This window comes from Coregonus clupeaformis, chromosome 17, assembly GCF_020615455.1.
Source record: "Coregonus clupeaformis isolate EN_2021a chromosome 17, ASM2061545v1, whole genome shotgun sequence".
Lineage (NCBI taxonomy): Eukaryota > Metazoa > Chordata > Actinopteri > Salmoniformes > Salmonidae > Coregonus > Coregonus clupeaformis.
The window spans coordinates 45,234,546-45,256,625 of NC_059208.1; the positions used below are offsets into that span (position 1 = coordinate 45,234,546).

General features: G+C 41.5%; 1 protein-coding gene across 1 annotated transcript in view; it reads right to left on the reverse strand.

Moving 5' to 3' along the window:
• Positions 1-804: 804 nt before the first annotated feature.
• LOC121586904 (atrial natriuretic peptide receptor 1) overlaps positions 805-22,080 on the reverse strand; it is a 148,543-nt gene continuing 127,267 nt past the window's right edge. Inside the window, exons 11-22 of the mRNA XM_041903947.2 lie at positions 21,720-21,800; positions 21,450-21,554; positions 20,977-21,048; positions 20,035-20,194; positions 12,956-13,111; positions 9,936-10,104; positions 9,523-9,669; positions 9,033-9,156; positions 8,667-8,735; positions 8,264-8,438; positions 8,061-8,159; positions 805-4,185 (exon numbers count right to left, since the gene is read on the reverse strand). Coding sequence (XP_041759881.2) covers positions 4,037-4,185; positions 8,061-8,159; positions 8,264-8,438; positions 8,667-8,735; positions 9,033-9,156; positions 9,523-9,669; positions 9,936-10,104; positions 12,956-13,111; positions 20,035-20,194; positions 20,977-21,048; positions 21,450-21,554; positions 21,720-21,800 — 1,506 coding nt within the window. The 3' untranslated portion in view covers positions 805-4,036. The remainder of the gene's footprint in view (positions 4,186-8,060; positions 8,160-8,263; positions 8,439-8,666; positions 8,736-9,032; positions 9,157-9,522; positions 9,670-9,935; positions 10,105-12,955; positions 13,112-20,034; positions 20,195-20,976; positions 21,049-21,449; positions 21,555-21,719; positions 21,801-22,080) is intronic.

The following is a 22,080-nucleotide window of genomic DNA, read 5'->3' on the forward strand; positions in this document are numbered from 1 at the left end:
GCAGGGATGTAGCTCAGTTGATAGAGCATGGCGTTTGCAACGCCAGGGTTGTGGGTTCGATTCCCACAGGGGGTATAAGAAAAAAAAGTATAATAATAATGTGACTAAACTGTAAGTCGCTCTGGATAAGAGCGTCTGCTAAATTACTTAAATGTAAATGTAATGTAATGTAAATGTTTCTCTTTGCTTATTTGAGATGTTCTTGCCATAATATGGACTTTACCAAATAGGGAAATCTTCTGTAAACCCCCCTACCTTGTGACAACACAACTGATTGGCTCAAACGCATTAAGAAGGAAAGACATTCCACAAATTAACTTTTAAGAAGGCACACCTGTTAATTGAAATGCATTCCAGGTGACTACCTCATGAAGCTGGTTGAGAGAATGCCAAGAGTGTGCAAAGCTGTCATCAAGGCAAAGGGTGGCTTTTTGAAAAATATATTTTGATTTGTTTAACACTTCTTTGGTTACTACATTATTAAATATGTGTTATTTCATAGTTTTGAAGTCTTCACTATTATTCTACAATGTAGAAAATAGTAAAAATAAAGGAAAACCCTTGAATGAGTAGGTGTGTCCAAACTTTGACTGGTACTGTATATCCCTATTACTTCAAGTTTATAATTTATATAGATGGAAATATGTAACCTGTAGATTAGACTACGAGTATGTGGGTTGTTGTGCCCTACTGTGATACAAAATGCAATTGTATGCATGGACTGTCTCACTTAGATTGTAAGGTCTAATAAATAACTAAACATGGAAAGTACATCAAGTTTTGGCCAAAATTACATCAAGCACAATAACACATTGCTATTAACTCAGAAGAAGATTTGGGTTATCAACTGATTTTATAAAGACATTCAACTGACCCGAAACAAGACAGGCAATATAACTGAACATTTCTTTCTCCCCCAAAACAATGTCAATGTCATATTTTAAAACACAACCGTACATGGTAACATACAGTCATTCAAAGACCAACCCACTCCTCTAAAATACAGACAAGGCAACCAAAACAACACAATACATTTTACTGCATCAGAGACCCATTTAAAGAGCACATTCATAGTGGACACATACCGTATGCAGACGGACCTGCCTTGGAATCGTCTTAATGATGTCATTTTCTGATCGTAAACTGGTTTTCTGGTTGAGAAGAAATCATATAACCACATTACAACCAACGGGTCTCTGTTACAACCAGGTAAAGACATATTTTTCACGACAAGAAGATATAATGGGAAAGACGTCATATTTTGGTTGTTATCTGGTCAGATTACAACTAGACAAAGACGTATTTTTCTGGTTGCTAAAAATAATTAACTTCTGCATAAACTTTCACACAACCAGTATACAACCTGACTATGACGTCATAAAATAGATTATACTGAAACCAGTTTTGCCCGCTGGGTTACCTGTCAGATCAAGCCTGACATTGGGTGAGTTCCTACTGGTCAATGACGTGTCTCCCTGACATCACACAGAGCTGTTATCATTTACACTTCTCATGACCAATCCTGATCATTTCAGGAGTATTGGCTTTGTCTTAGGTGATACATTCACTCATGGAAAATGAAATGATCAAATCATTTAGACTTAAGTTGGAAAGCGGATATTCACACTGATGATAAGTTTAAGGTTTAGGGCCGTTCAAGTGAGAGCACATTCACATGGTCCATAGTGTTGGTTGGTATATGGGTGCCTACTGCCTATCAGTGATGCTCCACTTCTGAGCCGAGTAGCTAGGTGGTGCAGCTGTTCCTCTCAGATAGACAACGAGTGGAGCCACCCAAAAACAACAGTGAACAAAAGGCAAAATAGTAGTTTGTTGTAACATGTTTGCAAATCACAAGCCAAACCAGTATCCTCAGAGTCAACTTTGAGAGTCTATGGGCATATATCCATTTAAATATATATTTTTCACTATACTATGTTTGCCATTTAGAAGGACTCCCAATCTGAAAATAAATCAGACTTTTCTCATCAGTAACAATAAGAAGTGAAGAGCTAGACTTCCTCATTCTTTTCTACCCTTGAGTGTGAAATATAAGCTATTGAGTATAACATCATCTTGTAAGAAAAGGAAAAAGGACAATTAGAAAATCTGAAGCTCAAAATGAGTCTGTAATATAAGAATTAATGTGAGAGGACTAGTTATAACCACGCAGACAGTATTAACAGTGACTAGTTAATAATATGTAATTCACCCCAAAGTTGTCATTTATGGCCAACTCTAATTCTCAATTTTTCATTGTCATCGCAGTTTATCTTGAAGATTAAAGCAAATTATTTTTTTATTACCCAAAATATTCATTTTAGCTGTAAATCCTTTTTGAACAGTCCTGTTGAATGCATATTAACTTATTTATAAGCCTAATGTCCTTACTTAACAGCCATAAGTGTCCATTTGAGACATTTCACCAATGTCAATTAGATAGCCTACATTGGCATGGTGGTGATTACCTCCACTACTTCCTCCTAAAGCACATAGCCTAGTAGGCTGTGGGGCACACTTTGTGGACTGTTATTATTATGGATTACTGAGCCCTATTCTACGAATCTGGTTTGAGGAGTTAGCGAGGTAACTTTGGTCAACTCTGAGTTCAACTCGGGATAACCGGTGACACGAATGTGGCTCACCTTTTAGCCAGGTACATTTCTATGGCAACGAATCCTTCAGAACTAAATCTGCTCCCGGCAAGGCTAACTCAGGGTTTACTCAATTTATCCTGAATGAAGTGTTTGAGCCTTGAGTTGAGGACCAATCAAATTCTTGTGTGTTAAAAATGGTAATATTCAAATACATTTCACACAACACATTTAGTAATGACAGGATGCATTTGAAACTTCACGTGCAGTAAAACTGCCGTATGACTTAATACAATGATTTTATCGATAGGAGTGGGGAGTCGTGGCACTCGTGCATTGCTAAGCACACCAAAGAAACGATATGCGCAAGAAAGACAGCACTTGTAATAGCCCATTTCACACCATAGCCTGCTGAATTTGCAGGTTTGTTTTTCTTTCATTTAGATTTAGGCAAAAATGAAAATGTGGCACTGACTCACCCATGGATTGATGTTTCAGTATTTTCTCAATGAAGAGTTCGGCGTTTGACTAGCTATGTGCGACATGAACTCGCAGTTACAAGCCCGGCTCGAGTAAGCGGCGGGTGAACGATCAATATCTGCCTGATCTGCCTTCGTAACATGCATGAAGCCTGAGCTGGAATGTGAAGCTAACTGAAGCTAGCTAATTTCAGAAAAGCCTGAATACATCTAGCTACATTCGTAGTATACCCCTCTGGTCTTCAGTTGATTATTGTTCAACTGATATAGATATAGAACAAACTGATATAGTAATATAGAACACACACCACTGTGAAATAAATAGAATAACACCAGTGAATGCTTCACATAACACTAAGGCCTCTACACAAATGTTAGAGAACACCAAGTCAGTCACAAAGTCAAATAACCACAAAATAACACATTGGACAACTCTCGTCACCACAAACAACAGGTCCAACAAGAATGTCCAAAATGTTTGTTCACAAAAGCGATAGTTACAACTCTGGAACACTGGTGGCGATGTTCGCAAATGCCCATCGTCTGTGTCAATCAGAGGTGGTGCCTCACCAATCGGTACACAGCGGTGTAGCAGTGATATCATTCCTTTGGTTGTAGAGGTACAAGTCTAAAGCTGTCCATGGAAGGTCAACGTTGATAGGTTATCCACCATGGTAAGTCAATCTAGAGAGAGCTTGTTCACCTAAATTAACCAAGGTATCACCATGAAGAGCAGTGAGACTGTTGATGAGACTATCATTCAGGAGGGAGTTGTCAGGAGTACAGTTTTTTGCTTATTTCCATTTCACTCCATTCTCATGTGAATCTGTATGCATGTCTGTTCCTTTTACCTCAGTCCTCTCTTTTCTACCGAGTCTCTCTCTTTTCTACCGAGTCTCTCTCTCTCTCTCTCTCTCTCTCTCTCTCTCTCTCTCTCTCTCTCTCTCTCTCTCTCTCTCTATCTCAAGCCATGTTGGTGCTCTCTCCCAGTAGCCAGTAGGTCTTCATCCTCCCTTTGCCCTTCATCTCTACGTCTCCTCTCAGCTCCAGCTGGAAACAGTTGAAGTCGTCGAGCACCGCGCGCGTGGCATCCGACACGTGGATCTTTAGGGCTGAGGGATGATAACATGACATACAGTTGAAGTCGGGAGTTTACATACACTTAGGTTGGAGTCATTACAGTTTTTCTCAATTGCTAAAACACTAAACCCTATTGTCTGAACCAAATGCTCAGTTGCCTGAACCCACTGATTGAATCAATCACTCTTTTGGCAAAACCATAAGCACTTTTCACCTGTTTAGACATAACTTGCCAACACATTTTCATTGAGAGGAAGAGTTTGTGTGAGAGGAGGTCGAGGTGGTCTAGGTGGTCAGCGAAGACAAAGAACAGTAATATCTGATGAAATCAGAGCTACTGTGATTGACCATGTTCTTGTCCATGGTATGAGCATGAGGGAGGCTGGACAAAGGGTACAACCAAACATCAGTAGATTCACTGTGTCCACCATAATCCGAAGATTTAGAGAAGAGAACAGGTAATTACCTTTTTTTGACATTATAGTACAGTATGTAAATGTTGACAGCAATTACTGTATGACATACTATATACTGTACCACAGTATACTGTAAGTAAATATATGTTTCAGTACATCACTGTACCAATGTACTGTAGTATTGTAATGGAGGGTTGGTCTAACTGTTTGTAGGCCTAGTATTCCATGTATATTTTTGTAACTCCATGTTCTCTTTTTGTAGAATTGAAAGACTGCCACATGGGGGTGGGAGGACAGGTATGTTCTCCCCACACCAAGAGACCCTAATTGTTGATATGGTCCGTGAGAACAATGCCATTAAACTGAGCGAAATTCAGCAGAAGATCATTGAGGACCATTTAAATTTTGAGGGTATCAACAGTGTCAGCCTCTCTACTGTTGATCGTGTCCTCAAGCGCAACAGACTGCGCATGAAACAGCTATACAGAGTGCCCTTTGATCGCAACTCAGACAGAGTCAAAGAGCAAAGATTCCAGTATGTACAGGTTGGCATATATCCAGACACATTCAATGTTGATTACTCTAAGTAGTGATTTACTGTAGTGGCCTAAATCACTTTTTCCGTATCACTTACAAAACAATATCTATTTCTATAGAGGGTTTTTCAACTGGATGCAATGGAAAGACCCCATCAATACATCTACATGGATGAAGCTGGGTTTAATCTCACCAAAAGGAGAAGGAGAGGCCGTAATGTGATTGGCCATCGGGCCATTGTTGGTGTTCCTGGGCAGCGTGGTGGCAATGTCACATTATGTGCTGCCATCAGCAATCATGGGGTTGTCCACCATCATGCCAACCTGGGGCCCTACAACACTCACCAGCTCCTCATTTTCCTCAATCACATGCGAGATGCTTTGTTAGGGCAGCAGGATGAGCATCCCATCTATGTTGTTGTTTGGGACAATGTGAGTTTTCACAGAGCCCTCCAGGTTAGAGAGTGGTACAATATGAACCAAGGTTTTATCAATCTTTACCTTCCACCGTACTCCCCTTTCCTAAACCCCATTGAGGAATTCTTCTCCTCATGGCGGTGGAAGGTATATGAACGCCAACCTTATACCAGGGTAAATCTCCTGCAAGCCATGGGACTTGCCTGTGGTGACATAGGTGTGGAGGCATGCCAAGCCTGGATACGGCATGCCAGGGGTTTTTTCCCCCGTTGCCTGGCCAGACAAAATGTGGCCTGTGATGTGGATGAAGTCCTGTGGCCTGACCCAGTACAGAGACATGATGCTGTGGCTGAGTAATGCACTTATTTGTATATTTTTGTACTTTATTTTTAGATGGGCTTACTGTACACAAGTGGCAAACGCATAAGATTTCTGTTTGTTTTTACAAGTGCTACATGTAAATGCACAAGATTTCTGTTTTGTCTTTTTGTACAAGTGCTAAATGCACAGTTTTTTTTTGTTTTGCAACATGCATTTAGCCTACAGTGAACAATAAACATTTATTTCTCCAGCTTCATGTCCTGAGCATTGTGTTTTCAATTTTTTCTACGTAGTGTTTAGTGACTGTTCAGTAGTGTTTTTATTTTGATTGACTCGGGGCACGATTTGACAACATAGTTCAGTTTTGAGCACAGATTGAACTGTTTTGAGGTGAAAGTTTGGTTTTGCAAGAAGAGTCTGAGGTTTTGTGAATGTAGCTTGAAAATTGGGTTTTGTGTTCACAGTTAAGAGAAAAGGAGAGCAGCTTTCAAGAAATGTGTCTTAGCAATCGAGAAAAACTGTAAAACTCCAAAATTTCTAGTTAACAAACTATAGTTTTGGCAAGTCAGTTAGGACATCTACTTTGTGCATGACACAAGTAATTTTTCCAACAATTGTTAACAGACAGATTATTTCACATTTCACTTATAATTCACTGTATCACAATTCCAGTGGGTCAGAAGTTTACATACACTAAGTTGACTGTGCCTTTAAACAGCTTGGAAAATTCCAGAAAATGATGTCATGGCTTTAGAAGCTTCTGATAGGCTAATTGACATCATTTGAGTCAATTGGAGTTGTACCTGTGGATGTATTTCAAGGCCTACCTTCAAACTCAGTGCCTCTTTGCTTGACATCATGGGAATATCAAAAGAAATCAGCCAAGACCTCAGAAAAAAATGTGTAGACCTCCACAAGTCTGGTTCATCCTTGGGAACAATTTCCAAACGCCTGAAGGTACCACGTTCATCTGTTCAAACAATAGTACGCAAGTATAAACACCATGGGACCACGCAGCCGTCATACCGCTCAGGAAGGAGATGCATTCTGTCTCCTAGAGATGAACGTACTTTGGTGCGAAAAGTGCAAATCAATCCCAGAACAACAGCAAAGGACCTTGTGAAGATGCTGGAAGAAACAGGTACAAAAGTATCTATATCCACAGTAAAACGAGTCCTATATCGACATAACCTGAAAGGCCGCTCAGCAAGGAAGAAGCCAATGCTCCAAAACCACCTTAAAAAAGCCAGACTACAGTTTGCAACTGCACATAGGGACAAAGATCGTACTTTTTGGAGAAATGTCCTCTGGTCTGATGAAACAAAAATAGAACTGTTTGGCCATAATGACCATCGTTATGTTTGGAGGAAAAAGCGGGTGCTTGCAAGCCGAAGAACACCATCACAACCGTGAAGCACGGGGGTGGCAGCATCATGCTATGGGGGTGCTTTGCTGCAGGAGGGACTGGTGCACTTCACAAAATAGATGGCATCATGAGGAAGGAAGATTATGTGGATATATTGAAGCAACATCTCAAGACATCAGTCAGGAAGTTAAAGCTTGGTCGCAAATGGGTCTTCCAAATGGACAATGACCCCAAGCATACTTCCAAAATTGTGGAAAAATGGCTTAAGGACAACAAAGTCAAGGTATTGGAGTGGCCATCACAAAGCCCTGACCTCAATCCTATAGAAAATGTGTGGGCAGAACTTAAAAAGCGTGTGCGAGCAAGGAGGCCTACAAACCTGACTCAGTTACACCAGCTCTGTCAAGAGGAATGGGCCAAAATTCACCCAACTTATTGTGGGAAGCTTGTGGAAGGCTACCCTGAAAACGTTTGAACCAAGTTAAACAATTTAAAGGCAATACTACCAAATACTAATTGACTAATAATAATAATAATAATAATTGACTGTATGTAAACTTCTGACCCACTGGGAATGTAATGAAAGAAATAAAAGCTGAAATAAATAATTCTCTCTACTATTATTCTGACATTTCACATTCTTAAAATAAAGTGGTGATCCTAACTGACCTAAGACAGGGCATTTTTACTAGGATTAAATGTCAGGAATTGTGAAAAACTGAGTTTAAATGTATTTGGCTAAGGTGTATGTAAACTTCAGACTTCAACTGTATGTGGTCATTGAAGCCAGAGAAGGACTAGTGCATGTGTATGTTATGAGATAGTAGATAAAAGAGATGGGTCACTCTCACCCTCCCCATTGGACTCCATGCGAGAGGCTGTGTTGACTGTATCTCCAAACAGACAGAACCGAGGCATCTTCAGTCCTACAACACCAGCACACACAGGGCCTGGAGAGAACACACACACAACCTATTCCAATATTCCACATATTCCAATGATTCCACAGTGTCAGACAAGCTCAATGAAGTGCATTTGTCAGAAAACTGCTCACCACTGTGGATGCCACTGCGCAGACGGAGCTGCTGGGCAGGTCGGTGGCGGATTCTGAAGGAGTGTACGGCCTCCAGCAGGGCCAGCGACATGCGGGCGATCTCTCGGCCATGCAGATTGCCGTTCCTCACAGGCAGCCCAGACACCACCATGTACGCATCGCCTATCGTCTCCACCTGAGGGCGCCACAGTGTGAGAGACGGTCACACTGTCACTAGGGTTCTTAAATATGTACTTAACCCAGTGGTAGGTAACCGTGGTACAGGTGGCCCGCAGTGTGTCCAGGTCTTTGTCATTCTAGCACTAACACACCTGATTCAACTAATCTTCAAGTACTTGATTAGCTGAATCAGTTGTATTAAACGCTTGCACTCCCTGTGTGAAAAACAAGGTTTAGACTTCACCTTGTAAACATCGAAGTTGTCGATGATGGCATCAAAACACGTGTAGAGGTCATTCAATAGGGTCACCACCTATGGTGAAACATGAAGATTATCAGCCACTGCATAAAATATGTTTCCTTTAAGTAGAATAACAGTCAATTAATTTGCCTAAAGATATGAGGCATTTGCAATAGTCAACTTCTGAAAAGTGCACATTGAACACAAGTATTCTTAAATGGAGTGCAGTTCAGCGATCCCAACTCAAATATATGATTTTAATTTGCTCCGGAAAATGGCATACTCCACTTCTCATTCATGACAGCCCAAAGCCATTGCATATCAGGAGTATTGTCAAACTGCTATTTACTACGTTAATTCAGGACTGACCTGCATGGGTGTGCTCTCTGCTGAGATGGCGGTAAAGCCCACAATGTCACTGAAGTAGATGGTGACTGAGTCAAAGGCCTCTGCCTGCACCGTCTCCCCTCTCTTCAGCTGCTCCGCTACAGAGCTATGTCACGCACAGACAGTGTTAAGCAGAGTGAGTAGGCTGTGTGTGTGTTGCGTTTGTGTGCGTGTGTGTGCAAGAGAGTGTGTGTGGTGTGTGTGTATGCATGTGTGTATGTGTGTCTGTGTATGATTCAGTCCAATCACCAAATTATGTTTGTATTTATTAGTCCTCTGCAGAGTACAGCCTTTGATGAACGTTTCTGTGTGAGGGTGTGTTTGTGTATATCATTTTTTGACTTAATTAGATATTTTTTTACACAACCCAGTACACTGACTTTACAATCATTGAGGATAACATTTAAATTCATTGAGGAAAACTAAAAAGCTACACAACTTATTCCCACTGTGGTCCTTTTAATACACTCACTGTGGAAGTATCTGGTAGAGCAGTGCCTCAGCCTTGCGTTTCTCTTCGTGGTAGGCCTGTGTTCTTTCCTCCACAAGTTCTTCCAGGTTATTGGCGTACTGCTCCATACGAGACAACAGGTTGTCCAGGATATTAGACCCATAACCTCTGTGGAGGGAGGGATGACGAGAGGGATGGGGGAGAGGAGTAATAAAGATAGTTGGTTTTTGAAGATAGTTGTCAGAGCAGTGCAAACCTGTTGTGAGTCATTGGGTAAAATAAACACAGACATGTTTGTGTGTGGAGAGTTATTTTGAATGCATGCAGATCTCTAAAGTGAGTGGATGGGTATAAGTGCATGTCTGTAGATCTGGCACCACGTAACGTGTATGGTGTTAATGGAGGTTTAAGCAGTGCGTACAGACATAGCGTACCTGTTGTGTTTGCGCAGCAGCAGCTTGATGTGGTGGAACTCGGGCCTCTCGTTCCCGTCCTCGCTCCAGCAGCGCAGCATGAGCTGGCCCACCTCTTCACTGTGGCTCTGAGGGCAGAGGGAGGGCCGCAGGTAGGGCCACTGGCCCAGCGCCACGCGTTCTACGATCTCTGGTAGAGAGAAAGAGGGAGGAAGAGAGGGGGGAGAGAGAATATGTGAGAATTAAACAAAATCAAGCTGGTGGTGTATTTAATACAGGCAATCTCAATAAACAATACAAATGTGAAAAAGGTGGCCCTGGGGAAAAAAGGTTGGGAACCCATGCTTTACCTACCTGCTCTACACACATGACAACTTGACAACATACGAACCGATTGGCGTCATTTCAAGCTAGCTGTGGAGTGAGCTTACTGCACGTTCTTAACTCTAGTTCAATGTACAGTATTTCAATATGCTTCCATAAGAGCCTGACTAGGCATTTCTACAGCAACTAGGGAGCTAGCCCTTTATGACCAATGGGATCTGCTTTTGATCCTACATACTTAGGGGAATGTCAAGGAATCCTGAGGATATTTTCCTATGCAGGAGATGTATGTTTCCCTGGAGAATAAGGTGGATGGCAGCAATTTAGAATGTGTAAGGATGTGTACTTATACATTGTGTGTGTGTGTGTGTGTGTGTCTGTGTGTGTGGTGAAAGATATATGGTGACAGAGAGTCGGCACCTTAGAGATATCACAGACCCAGGGCTGACAGGACTGGAATGTAAAAGGAAAGATGGAAGGAGAAGACTGATAAAAAAAAACACCTGAGGGGGAGGGAGAGAGAGGGAGAGAAAAGGGGGGGGGGGAGAGAGAGAGAAAGACAGAAATTAAGTAAGAAAGATAGAAAAAAGAGAAGGAAAGAGACAGAGAGTACCCTAAGATTTTCTATATTTTCCGTTTAAAAAAAGTAATGTATTACAACTCTGGGTTATCACTATTGGGGCGGGCACATTATTAGTATACTAGTAATTATAGGTATTACTAGACCTGCATGAACAAACACATACACACATGTTCATAGTACTTTCCGAGAGAGAGAGAGAGAGAGAGAGAGAGAGAGAGAGAGAGAGAGAGAGAGAGAGAGAGAGAGAGAGAGAGAGAGAGAGAGAGAGAGAGAGAGAGAGAGAGAGAGAGAGAGAGAGAGAGAGAGAGAGAGAGAGAGAGAGAGAGAGAGAGAGAGCGACAGGAGGAAGGAGGGATGAGAAACACTTCTCAGAATCTACTTGGATTCAGTGCCATGCCTCTCGGAGAACACAAATAACAAATGACAAATGTGTAAACCAAAAAATGTGTTGTACATTTTCCCTCTCCAAGATGCCTTTCAAAAAGATTTGTGTTCTACACAGAAGGTAATATAGTCCAGGTCTCTCTTGAATAATTTGTTTTATCTCAATGAGACTAAAATGATGGTATTAAAATAAATATATATTGTGCAATTAAATGCTTTGTCTTTCCCAAAAATAATCAAAATAAAAGTTGCCAACCTCATCCGTTTTTTCTTCTCATTGCTTCAAGTGTCCATCCATATTTGTCTGTGCTTCAATCTTTAACTCTAACCCTATTTACCTTGATATGTATTCTATAATAATTACAGTGCCTTCAGAAAGTATCCATACCCCTTGACTTATTCCACATTTTGTTGTGTTACAGCCTGAATTCAAAATTGATTAAATAGATTTTTTCCCCTCACCCATCTACAATCAATACCCTATAATGACAAAGTGAAAACATGTTTCTAGAAATGTTTGCAAATGTATTGAAAATGAAATACAGAAATATCTCATTTACATACGTTTTCACACACCTGAGTCAATACTTTGTAGAAGCTCCTTTGGCAGCGATTACAGCTGTGAGTCTTTCTGGGTAAGTCTCTGAGAGCTTTCCACACCTGGATTGTGCAACATTTGCCCACTAGTCTTTTCAGAATTCTTCAAGCTCTGTCAAATTGGTTGTGTCTTGCCATAGATTTTCAAATAGATTGAAGTCAAAACTGCAACTTGGCCACTTAGAAACATTTCCTGTCTTCTTGGTAAGCAACTCCAGTGTAGATTTGGCCTTGTGTTGTAGGTTATTGTCCTGCTATAAGGTGAATGAATCTCCCAGTATCTGGTGGAAAGCAGACTGAACCAGGTTTTCCTCTACGATTTTGCCTGTGCTTAACTCCATTTCATTTATTTTAAATCCTGAAAAACTCCCCAGTCCATAACAATTACAAGCATACCCATAACATGATACAGCCACCACTATGCTTGAAAATATGGAGAGTGGTACTCAGTAATGTGTTGTATTGGATTTGCCCCAAACATAACACTTTATATTCAGGACAAAAAGTGAATTGCTTTGCCACATTTTGCAGTATAACTTTAGTGCCTTGTTGCAAACAGGATGCATATTTTGGAATATTTTTTCTCTCTACAGGCTTCCTTCTTTTCACTCGCTTAATTAGGTTAGCATTGTGGAGCAAGTGCAATGTTGTTGATCCATCCTCAGCTATCTCTTAATACAGCCATTAAACTCAACGCTTTTTAATTTTTTTTACCCATCTACCAATTGGTGCCATTCTTTGCGAGGCATTTCAAATTCACTGCTCGACTGAGGGACCTTAAAGATAATTGTATGTGTAGGGTACAGAGACGAGGTAGTCATTCAACAATCATGTTAAATACTATTATTGCATGCAACTTATTATGTGACTTGTTAAGAATATGTTTACTCCTGAACTTATTTAGGCTTGCCATAACAATGGGGTGGGACTCAAGACATTTCATCTTTTCATTTTTAATTAATTGGTAAAAATTTCGAAAGACTTTGACATTATGGGGTATTGTGTGTAGGCCAGCGACAAAATCTCAATCTCAATTTAATCCATTTTAAATTCAGGCTGTAACACAACAAAATGTGGAAAAAGTCAAGGGGTGTGAATACTTTCTGAATGCACTGTACTTGCCTGAAAAACACGCACAGACACACACACACACCTTTGGGGCTAAGGGTGTCCCCCTCGACGTGGAAGACCCCTCGGAGCAGGGCCAGCTCCTGCAGGATAATGCCGAAACTGTAGATGTCCCCTTTCTGAGTGCCACATGGCGGGGGACTATCTGCCCTCAGCAGCTCTGGAGCTGCCCATAATTTCCCTATAGAGGGAGAGGGAGTGAAAGGGGATGGGAAAGAAAGAAAGAGGGAGGTAGAGGTGGAAACCTTTATTTTAACAGAGAAGACATATTGAGACCTAGGTCTCGTTTTCGAATGTGCCCTGTATAATACAACATAAATATACACATTATACACTATATATATACACAGTTCATTCGGAAAGTATTCAGACCCCTTGACATTTTCCACATTTTGTTACGTTACAGTCTTATTTTAAATTGTTTTTTCCCCTCATCAATCTACACACAATACCCCATAATGACAAAGCAAAAACAGGTTTTTAGAAGTGTTTTCAAATGTATAAAAATAAAAAACTGAAATATCACATTTACATAAGTATTCAGACCCTTTACTCAGTACTTTGTTGAAGCCTTGAGTCTTCTTGATTATGACGCTACAAGCTTGGCACACCTGTATTTGGGGAGTTTCTCCCATTCTTCTCTGCAGATCCTCTCAAGCTCTGTCAGGATGGATGGGGAGCGTCGCTGTACAGCTATTTTCAGGTCTCTCCAGACATGTTCGATCGGGTTCAAGTCCGGGCTCTGGCTGGGCCACTCAGGGACATTCAGAGACTTGTCCAGAAGCCACTCCTGCGTTGTCCTTAGGGTCACAGCCCCAGTCCTTAGGGACACGCCCCCGTCTGAGTCCCTGAGCGCTCTGGGCAGGTGTCCATCAAGGACCTCTCTGTACTTTGCTCCGTTCATCTTTCCCTCGATCCTGACTAGTCTCCCAGTCCCTGCCGCTAAAAAACAACCCCACAGCATGATGCTGCCACCACCATGCTTCACCGTAGGGATGGTGCCAGGTTTCCTCCAGACGTGACGCTTGGCATTCAGGCCAAAGAGTTCAATCTTGGTTTCATCAGACCAGAGAATCTCGTTTCTCATGGTCTGAGAGTCCTTTAGGTGCCTTTTGGCAAACTCCAAGCGGGCTGTCATGTGCCTTTTACTGAGGAGTGGCTTCCGTCTCGCCACTCTAGCATAAAGGCCTGATTGGTGGAGTGCTGCAGAGATGGTTGTCCTTCTGGAATGTTCTCCCATCTCCACAGATGAACTCTGGAGCTCTGTTAGAGTGACCATCGGGTTCATGGTCACCCCTCTGACCAAGACCCTTCTCCCCCGATTGCTCAGTTTGGCCGGGCGGCCAGGTCTATGAAGAGTCATGGTGGTTCCAAACTTCTTCCATTTAAGAATGATGGAGGCCACTGTGTTCTTGGGGACCTTCAATGCTGCAGAAATGTTTTGGTACCGTTCTCCAGATCTGTGCCTCGACACAATCCTGTCTCGGGGCTCTACGGACAATTCCTTCGATCTCATGGCTTAGATTTTGCTCTGACATGCACTGTCAACTGTGGGACCTTATATAGACAGGCGTGTGCCTTTCCAAATCATGTCCAATCAATTGAATTTACCACAGATGGACTCCAATCAAGTTGTAGAAACAAGATGATCAATGGAAACAGGATGCACCTGAGCTCAATTTCGAGTCTCGTAGCAAAGGGTCTGAATACTTATGTAAATAAGGTATTTCTGTTTTTTATTTTTAATACATTTGCAAAAAATTCTAAAAAGTTGTTTTTGCTTGGCCATTATGGGGTATTGTGTGTAGATTGATGAGGAAAACAATTAAATTAATCAATTTTAGAATAAGGCTGTAACGTAACAATATGTGGAAAAAAGGAAGGGGGCTGAATACTTTCTGAATGCACTGTGTGTATATGTACAGTACCAGTCAAAAGTTTGGACACACCTACTCATTCATATTTTTACTATTTTTTACATTGTAGAATAATAGTGAAGACATCAAAACTATGAAATAACACATATGGAATAATAACCAAAAAAGTGTTAAACAAATCAAAATATATTTTATATTTGAGATTCTTCAAATGGCCACCCTTTGCCTTGATGACAGCTTTGCACACTCTTGGCATTCCCTCAACCAGCTTCATGAGGTAGTCACCTGGAATGCATTTCAATTAACAGGTGTGCCTTAAAAGTTAATTTTTGGAATTTCTTTCATTCTTAATGCTTTTGAGTGAATCAGTTGCGTTGTGACAAGGTAGGGGTGGTATACAGAAGATAGCCCTGTTTGGTAAAAGTCCATATTATGGCAAGAACAGCTCAAATAAGCAAAGAGAAACGACAGTCCATTACTTTAAGACATGAAGGTCAGTCAATACGGAAAATGTAAAGAACTTTGAACGTTTCTTCAAGTGCAGTCGCAAAAACCATCAAGCGCTATGATGATACTGGCTCTCACGAGGACCGCGACAGAAATGAAAGACCCAGAGTTACCTCTGCTGCAGAGGATAAGTTCATTAGAGTTACCAGCCTCAGAAATCGCAGCCCAAATAAATGCTTCACAGAGTTCAAGTAACAGACACATCTCAACATCAACTGTTCAGAGGGGACTGTGTGAATCAGGCCTTCATGGTCGAATTGCTGCCAAGAAACCACTACTAAAGGACACCAATAAGAAGAAGAGACCTGCTTGGGCCAAGAAACACGAGCAATGGACATTAGACCGGTGGAAATGTGTCCTTTGGTCTGGAGTCCAAATTTGAGATTTTTGGTTCCAACCGCCGTGTCTTTGAGAGACGTGGTGTGGGTGAACAGATGATCTCTGCATGTGTATTTCCCACCGTAAAGCATGGAGGAGGAGGTGTTATGGTGTGGGGGTGCTTTGCTGGTGTCACTGTCTGTGATTTATTTAAAATTCAAGGCACACTTAACCAGCATGGTTACCACAGCATTCTGCTGCGATACGCCATCCCATCTGTTTTGGGCTTAGTGGGGCTATCATTTGTTTTTCAATAGGACAATGACCCAACACACCTCCAGGCTGTGTAAAGGCTATCTTAACAAGAAGGAGAGTGATGGAGTGCTGCATCAGATGACCTGGCCTCCACAATCCCCCGACCTCAACCCAATTGAGATGGTTTGGGATGAGTCGGACGGCAGAGTGAAGGAAAAGCAGCCAACAAGTGCTACGCATACAGTGAGGGAAAAAAGTATTTGATCCCCTGCTGATTTTGTACATTTGTCCACTGACAAAGACGTGATCAGTCTATAATTTAAATGGTAGGTTTATTTAAACAGTGAGAGACAGAATAACAACAACAAAATCCAGAAAAACGCATGTAAAAAATGTTATAAATTGATTTGCATTTTAATGAGGGAAATAAGTATTTGACCCCTCTGCAAAACATGACTTAGTACTTGGTGGCAAAACCCTTGTTGGCAATCACAGAGGTCAGACGTTTCTTGTAGTTGGCCACCAGGTTTGCACACATCTCAGTAGGGATTTTGTCCCACTCCTCTTTGCAGATCTTCTCCAAGTCATTAAGGTTTCGAGGCTGACGTTTGGCAACTCGAACCTTCAGCTCCCTCCACAGATTTTCTATGGGATTAAGGTCTGGAGACTGGCTAGGCCACTCCAGGACCTTAATGTGCTTCTTGTTGAGCCACTCCTTTGTTGCCTTGGCCGTGTGTTTTGGGTCATTGTCATGCTGGAATACCCATCCACGACCCATTTTCAATGCCATGGCTGATGGAAGGAGGTTCTCACCCAAGATTTGACGGTACATTGCCCCGTCCATCATCCCTTTGATGCAGTGAAGTTGTCCTGTCCTCTTAGCAGAAAAACACCCCCAAAGCATAATGTTTCCACCTCCATGTTTGACGGTGGGGATGGTGTTCTTGGGGTCATAGGCAGCATTCCTCCTCCTCCAAACACGGCGAGTTGAGTTGATGCCAAAGAGCTCCATTTTGGTCTCATCTGACCACAACACTTTCACCCAGTTCTCCTCTGAATCATTCAGATGTTCATTGGCAAACTTCAGACGGGCCTGTATATGTGCTTTCTTGAGCAGGGGGACCTTGCAGGCGCTGCAGGATTTCAGTCCTTCACGGCGTAGTGTGTTACCAATTGTTTTCTTGGTGACTATGGTCCCAGCTGCCTTGAGATCATTGACAAGATCCTCCCGTGTAGTTCTGGGCTGATTCCTCACCGTTCTCATGATCATTGCAACTCCACGAGGTGAGATCTTGCATGGAGCCCCAGGCCCATTTGCGAATAATCGCACCAACTGTTGTCACCTTCTCACCAAGCTGCTTGGCGATGGTCTTGTAGCCCATTCCAGCCTTGTGTAGGTCTACAATCTTGTCCCTGACATCCTTGGAGAGCTCTTTGGTCTTGGCCATGGTGGAGAGTTTGGAATCTGATTGATTGATTGCTTCTGTGGATAGGTGTCTTTTATACAGGTAACAAGCTGAGATTAGGACCACTCCCTTTAAGAGTGTGCTCCTAATCTCAGCTCGTTACCTGTATAAAATACACCTGGGAGCCAGAAATCTTTCTGATTGAGAGGGGGTCAAATACTTATTTCCCTCATTAAAATGCAAATCAATTTATACCATTTTTTACATGCGTTTTTCTGGATTTTTTTGTTGTTATTCTGTCTCTCACTGTTCAAATAAACCTACCATTAAAATTATAGACTGATCATTTTTTTGTCAGTGGGCAAACGTACAAAATCAGCACGGGATCAAATACTTTTTTCCCTCACTGTATGTGGGAACTCCTTCAAGACTGTTGGAAAAGCATTCCAGGTGAAGTTGGTTGAGAGAATGCCAAGAGTGTGCAAAGCTGTCATCAAGGCAAAGGGTAGCTATTTGAAGAATCTCAAATATAAAACATATTTTTTATTTGTTTAACACTTTTTTGGTTACTACATGATTCCATATGTGTTATTTAATAGTTTTGATGTCTTCACTATTATTCTACAATGTAGAAAAAGGTAAAAATAAAGAAAAACCCTTGACTGAGTAGTTGTGTCCAAACGTTTGACTGGTACTGTATATACAGTTAAAGTCGGACGTTTACGTACACCTTAGCCAAATACATTTAAACTCATTTTTTTCACAATTCTTGACATTTAATCCTAGTAAAAATTCCCTGTCTTAGGTCAGTTAGGATCACCACTTTATTTTAAGAATGTGAAATGTCAGAATAATAGTAGAGAGAATGATTTATTTAAGCTTTTATTTCTTTCATCACATTCCCAGTGGGTCAGAAGTTTACATACAGTCAATTAGTATTTGGTAGCATTGCCTTTAAATTGTTTAACTTGGGTCAAACGTTTCAGGTAGCCTTCCACAAGCTTCCCACAATAAGTTGGGGGAATTTTGGCCCATTGCTTCTGACAGAGCTGGTGTAACTGAGTCAGGTTTGTGGGCCTCCTTGCTCGCACACACTTTTTCAGTTCTGCCCACATATTTTTCGATAGGATTGAGGTCAGGGCTTTGTGATGGCCACTCCAATACCTTGACTTTGTTGTCCTTAAGCCATTTTGCCACAACTTTGGAAGTATGCTTCGGGTCATTGTCCATTTGTTAGACCCATTTGCGACCAAGCTTTAACTTTGTGACTGATGTCTTGAGATGTTGCTTCAATATATCCACATACATTTCCTTCGTCATGATGCCATCTATTTTGTGAAGTGCACCAGTCCCTCCTGCAGCAAAGCACCCCCACAGCATGATGCTGCCACCCCCGTGCTTCACGGTTGGGATGGTGTTCTTCGGATTGCAAGCAACCTCCTTTTTCCTCCAAACATAACGATGGTCATTATGGCCAAACAGTTCTATTTTTGTTTCATCAGACCAGAGGACATTTCTCCATAAAGTAAGATCTTTGTCCCCATGTGCAGTTGCAAACTGTAGTCTGGCTTTTTTATGGCGGTTTTGGAGTAGTGGCTTCTTCGTTGCTGAGTGGCCTTTCAGGTTATGTCGATATAGGACGTGTTTTACTGTGGATATAGATACTTTTGTACCTGTTTCCTCCAGCATCTTCACAAGGTCCTTTGCTGTTGTTCTGGGATTGATTTGCACTTTTTGCACCAAAGTACGTTCATCTCTAGGAGACAGAATGCGTCTCCTTCCTGAGCGGTATGACGGCTGCGTGGTCCCATGGTGTTTATACTTGCGTACTATTATATGTACAGATGAACGTGGTACCTTCAGGCGTTTGGAAATTTCTCCCAAGGATGAACCAGACTTGTGGAGGTCTACAACTTGGCTGATTTCTTTTGATTTTCCCATGATGTCAAGCAAAGAGGCACTGCGTTTGAAGGTAGGCCTTGAAATACATCCACAGGTATACCTCCAATTGACTCAAATGATGTCAATTAGCCTTTCAGAAGCTTCTAAAGCCATGACATCATTTTCTGGAATTTTCCAAGCTGTTTAAAGGCACAGTCAACTTAGTGTATGTAAACTTCTGACCCACTGGAATTGTGATACAGTGAAAATTACTTGTGTCATGCACAAAGTAGATGTCCTAACCGATTTGCCAAATCTATAGTTTGTTAACAAGAAATTTGTGGAGTGGTTGAAAAACGAGTTTTAATGACTCCAACCTAAGTGTATGTAAACTTCCGACTTCATCTGTATATACATACACATTATACACAACATAAGAATAACAGGTAATTTCAAGATTTCTTTAGCCAAAGATGTACTTAGAGAGAAAGAGCCAGATTTACTGAGAGTTTTAATACCCACCATCTCAATCAGCAACTAATCAATACTTTTTCAGCCAGGTGATTTGACCGTTGAGCCACATCAATGACAAGTAATTAAATGGAGCCAGCAAGGTCTTTCTCAGGAGGGGACATTGTTACAGAACGCTTAGACAGCAGTTTATTGTGTAAAACAGACGTACCAGCCAATTGTATGGGAAAGTGGGCATGTTTAGTTTTTGAATAACAACAACAATGGCAGGGATCGTGCCACTCAATCACTTGGTTTGAGTTATTTAGAGTGTGTGTGTGTGTTTGTTTGCTCATGCGTTCGAGTCTTTGTCTACATGTGAGTGTGTTTCTGCAGCTCAGCTAACTCACGGGCATAGTAGGCGTGTGTGTCCTCCATATTGGACTTTTCGCGAAAGCTGGCCAGCCCGTAGTCAGTGATCTTCAGAACAAAGCGACTGTCCACCACGCAGTTAGAGGACTTCAGATTACCATGGGAGACAATGACACTGTTGTGAAGGAAGGCCATCCCCTAGAATCAAAGATGGTGTGATTCACAAGATATCCAACCAGTGGGCGACCCTGTGTAAAATGTTTCCTGCACAGGTCCATGCAGAGGGGCGGGAACTGTCACATGCTTTTGCCAACGAAATTGCATTTGCTGAACAACCTATGCATTACAAGTCAATAACCAAACAATGTGTACCCTCCCATTAACTTCCATTGAAAATAGGCAGAACTTCCTCTGCAAAGCCAGAAAAGAAAGTACAGAGCTAGCCTTCTCACAACAGCTATTTCTGCTAGAATGTACATTGAGAGGCATTAAATCGAGTCTAACTCAAGTAAAATGCATGACTTCTTCATTCATCCTTCTAACCAGGACACAGCCTGGAAAATCCCAACTCCTGCTGCAGGCAATATACCTAACAGATTGGTTGGATCTGGTTTAATCCCAAACATCTTGTTGAAAATATATGACACAAATCTAGTGTAAGAGCATGCAATAAAGTGTAAGTGAGAAGTAACACACTTGGCATAACGACAATATGGACAATACAAAAACCTGTAGAGGTATGACAGAATAAATATTATTTGAATATTTTCTACCTCTCCCCTAGCCCCAATACTGTGAAAACAACATTAAGTACCAGTTTAGTGGTCTGGGGACTTCAGCACATATATATTATGCTTGTTGGTTCGAATCCTGGACCCATCGCTACTTTGTCACAAACCCCCTCCTCACTTTCCTCCTTCTATACTGTCCTATATCTGAGTTTAAAATCTCTGGATGGAGGATGAAGGATGGAGACGCACCTTAACAATGTCGTTGATGAGAGAGTATCTGAACATCCAGTCTAAGGTGATGCTCTCGCTCTCCATAAGATCCTGCACAACACATGAACATAAACATGACTATTTAAACACACACACACACACACACTCTAATATTCAGACCATATTCCATGTTTCAAATCAGCCATACATGAAGGTCACCCACACGTTAATCCCAGGCCACAATGCTAACATCATAATATGCATGACATGTCATATTCCATTCACACAGGCTGTCGGTATTCAACACATGTAGCCTAGAGGGTAAACCAACCATCTCAAGACCCAATGGTAGCTCCTGTAAGCTAGATGGTTCATTACTTATTCAATGTGTGAATGTGTGGTGTGGGAGTTAAGAGACCAAAAGGGGTTTTAGTTAACAATGCTAAGGTTATAAGGTTATAGAATGGAATAGAATAGAATGGAACAATGAGAGTCAATAGGTTGTGAAGTACCTGCAGGCTGCCCCGGGGACAGTACTCTGTGATGATACAGATGTTGGGAGGATCGATACAGGCTCCGATAAAGCGAGTCAGGTGCTCGTTTTGAACATCACGCATCTGGAGGCAAGAAAATCAACATACATAATCACCAACATACTTAGTTACAAAATAATTAACACCTGAGCGAAGTATACACCTTAGAACATAATAAGTACAGGAAATAGTAGAAAGGACATTGTTGCCCTGGCAACATGTTTACAGGCTACTGAATAAAACACTCACATGTTTGAGCTCAAAGAGAACTATCCTGGTGAGCTCAATGCGCTTCTTGTTAGTGACGTACTTAATGGCCGCAATGTTTCCCTGGAAAGGAGGACACATTAACACAATATTTCACCATGATTGTACTATATGTGTCCTTCAATAATATCGGCTGATCTGTTTATTTTAAAGTACTGTAAAATTAGTGCAATCCACTTGCAATTCCTACTCCAAGGATGTAAACAATGGAACTGCCCACATTAACCCTATCAGAATCCTGGTACGAACACTTATCATTGGCAAATATTGGGTCTCACTTTAAACAAAGTAAAACTTATAAAGGCTTTATATAGCATATGTAAAGGCTTCATAAGCACTACAT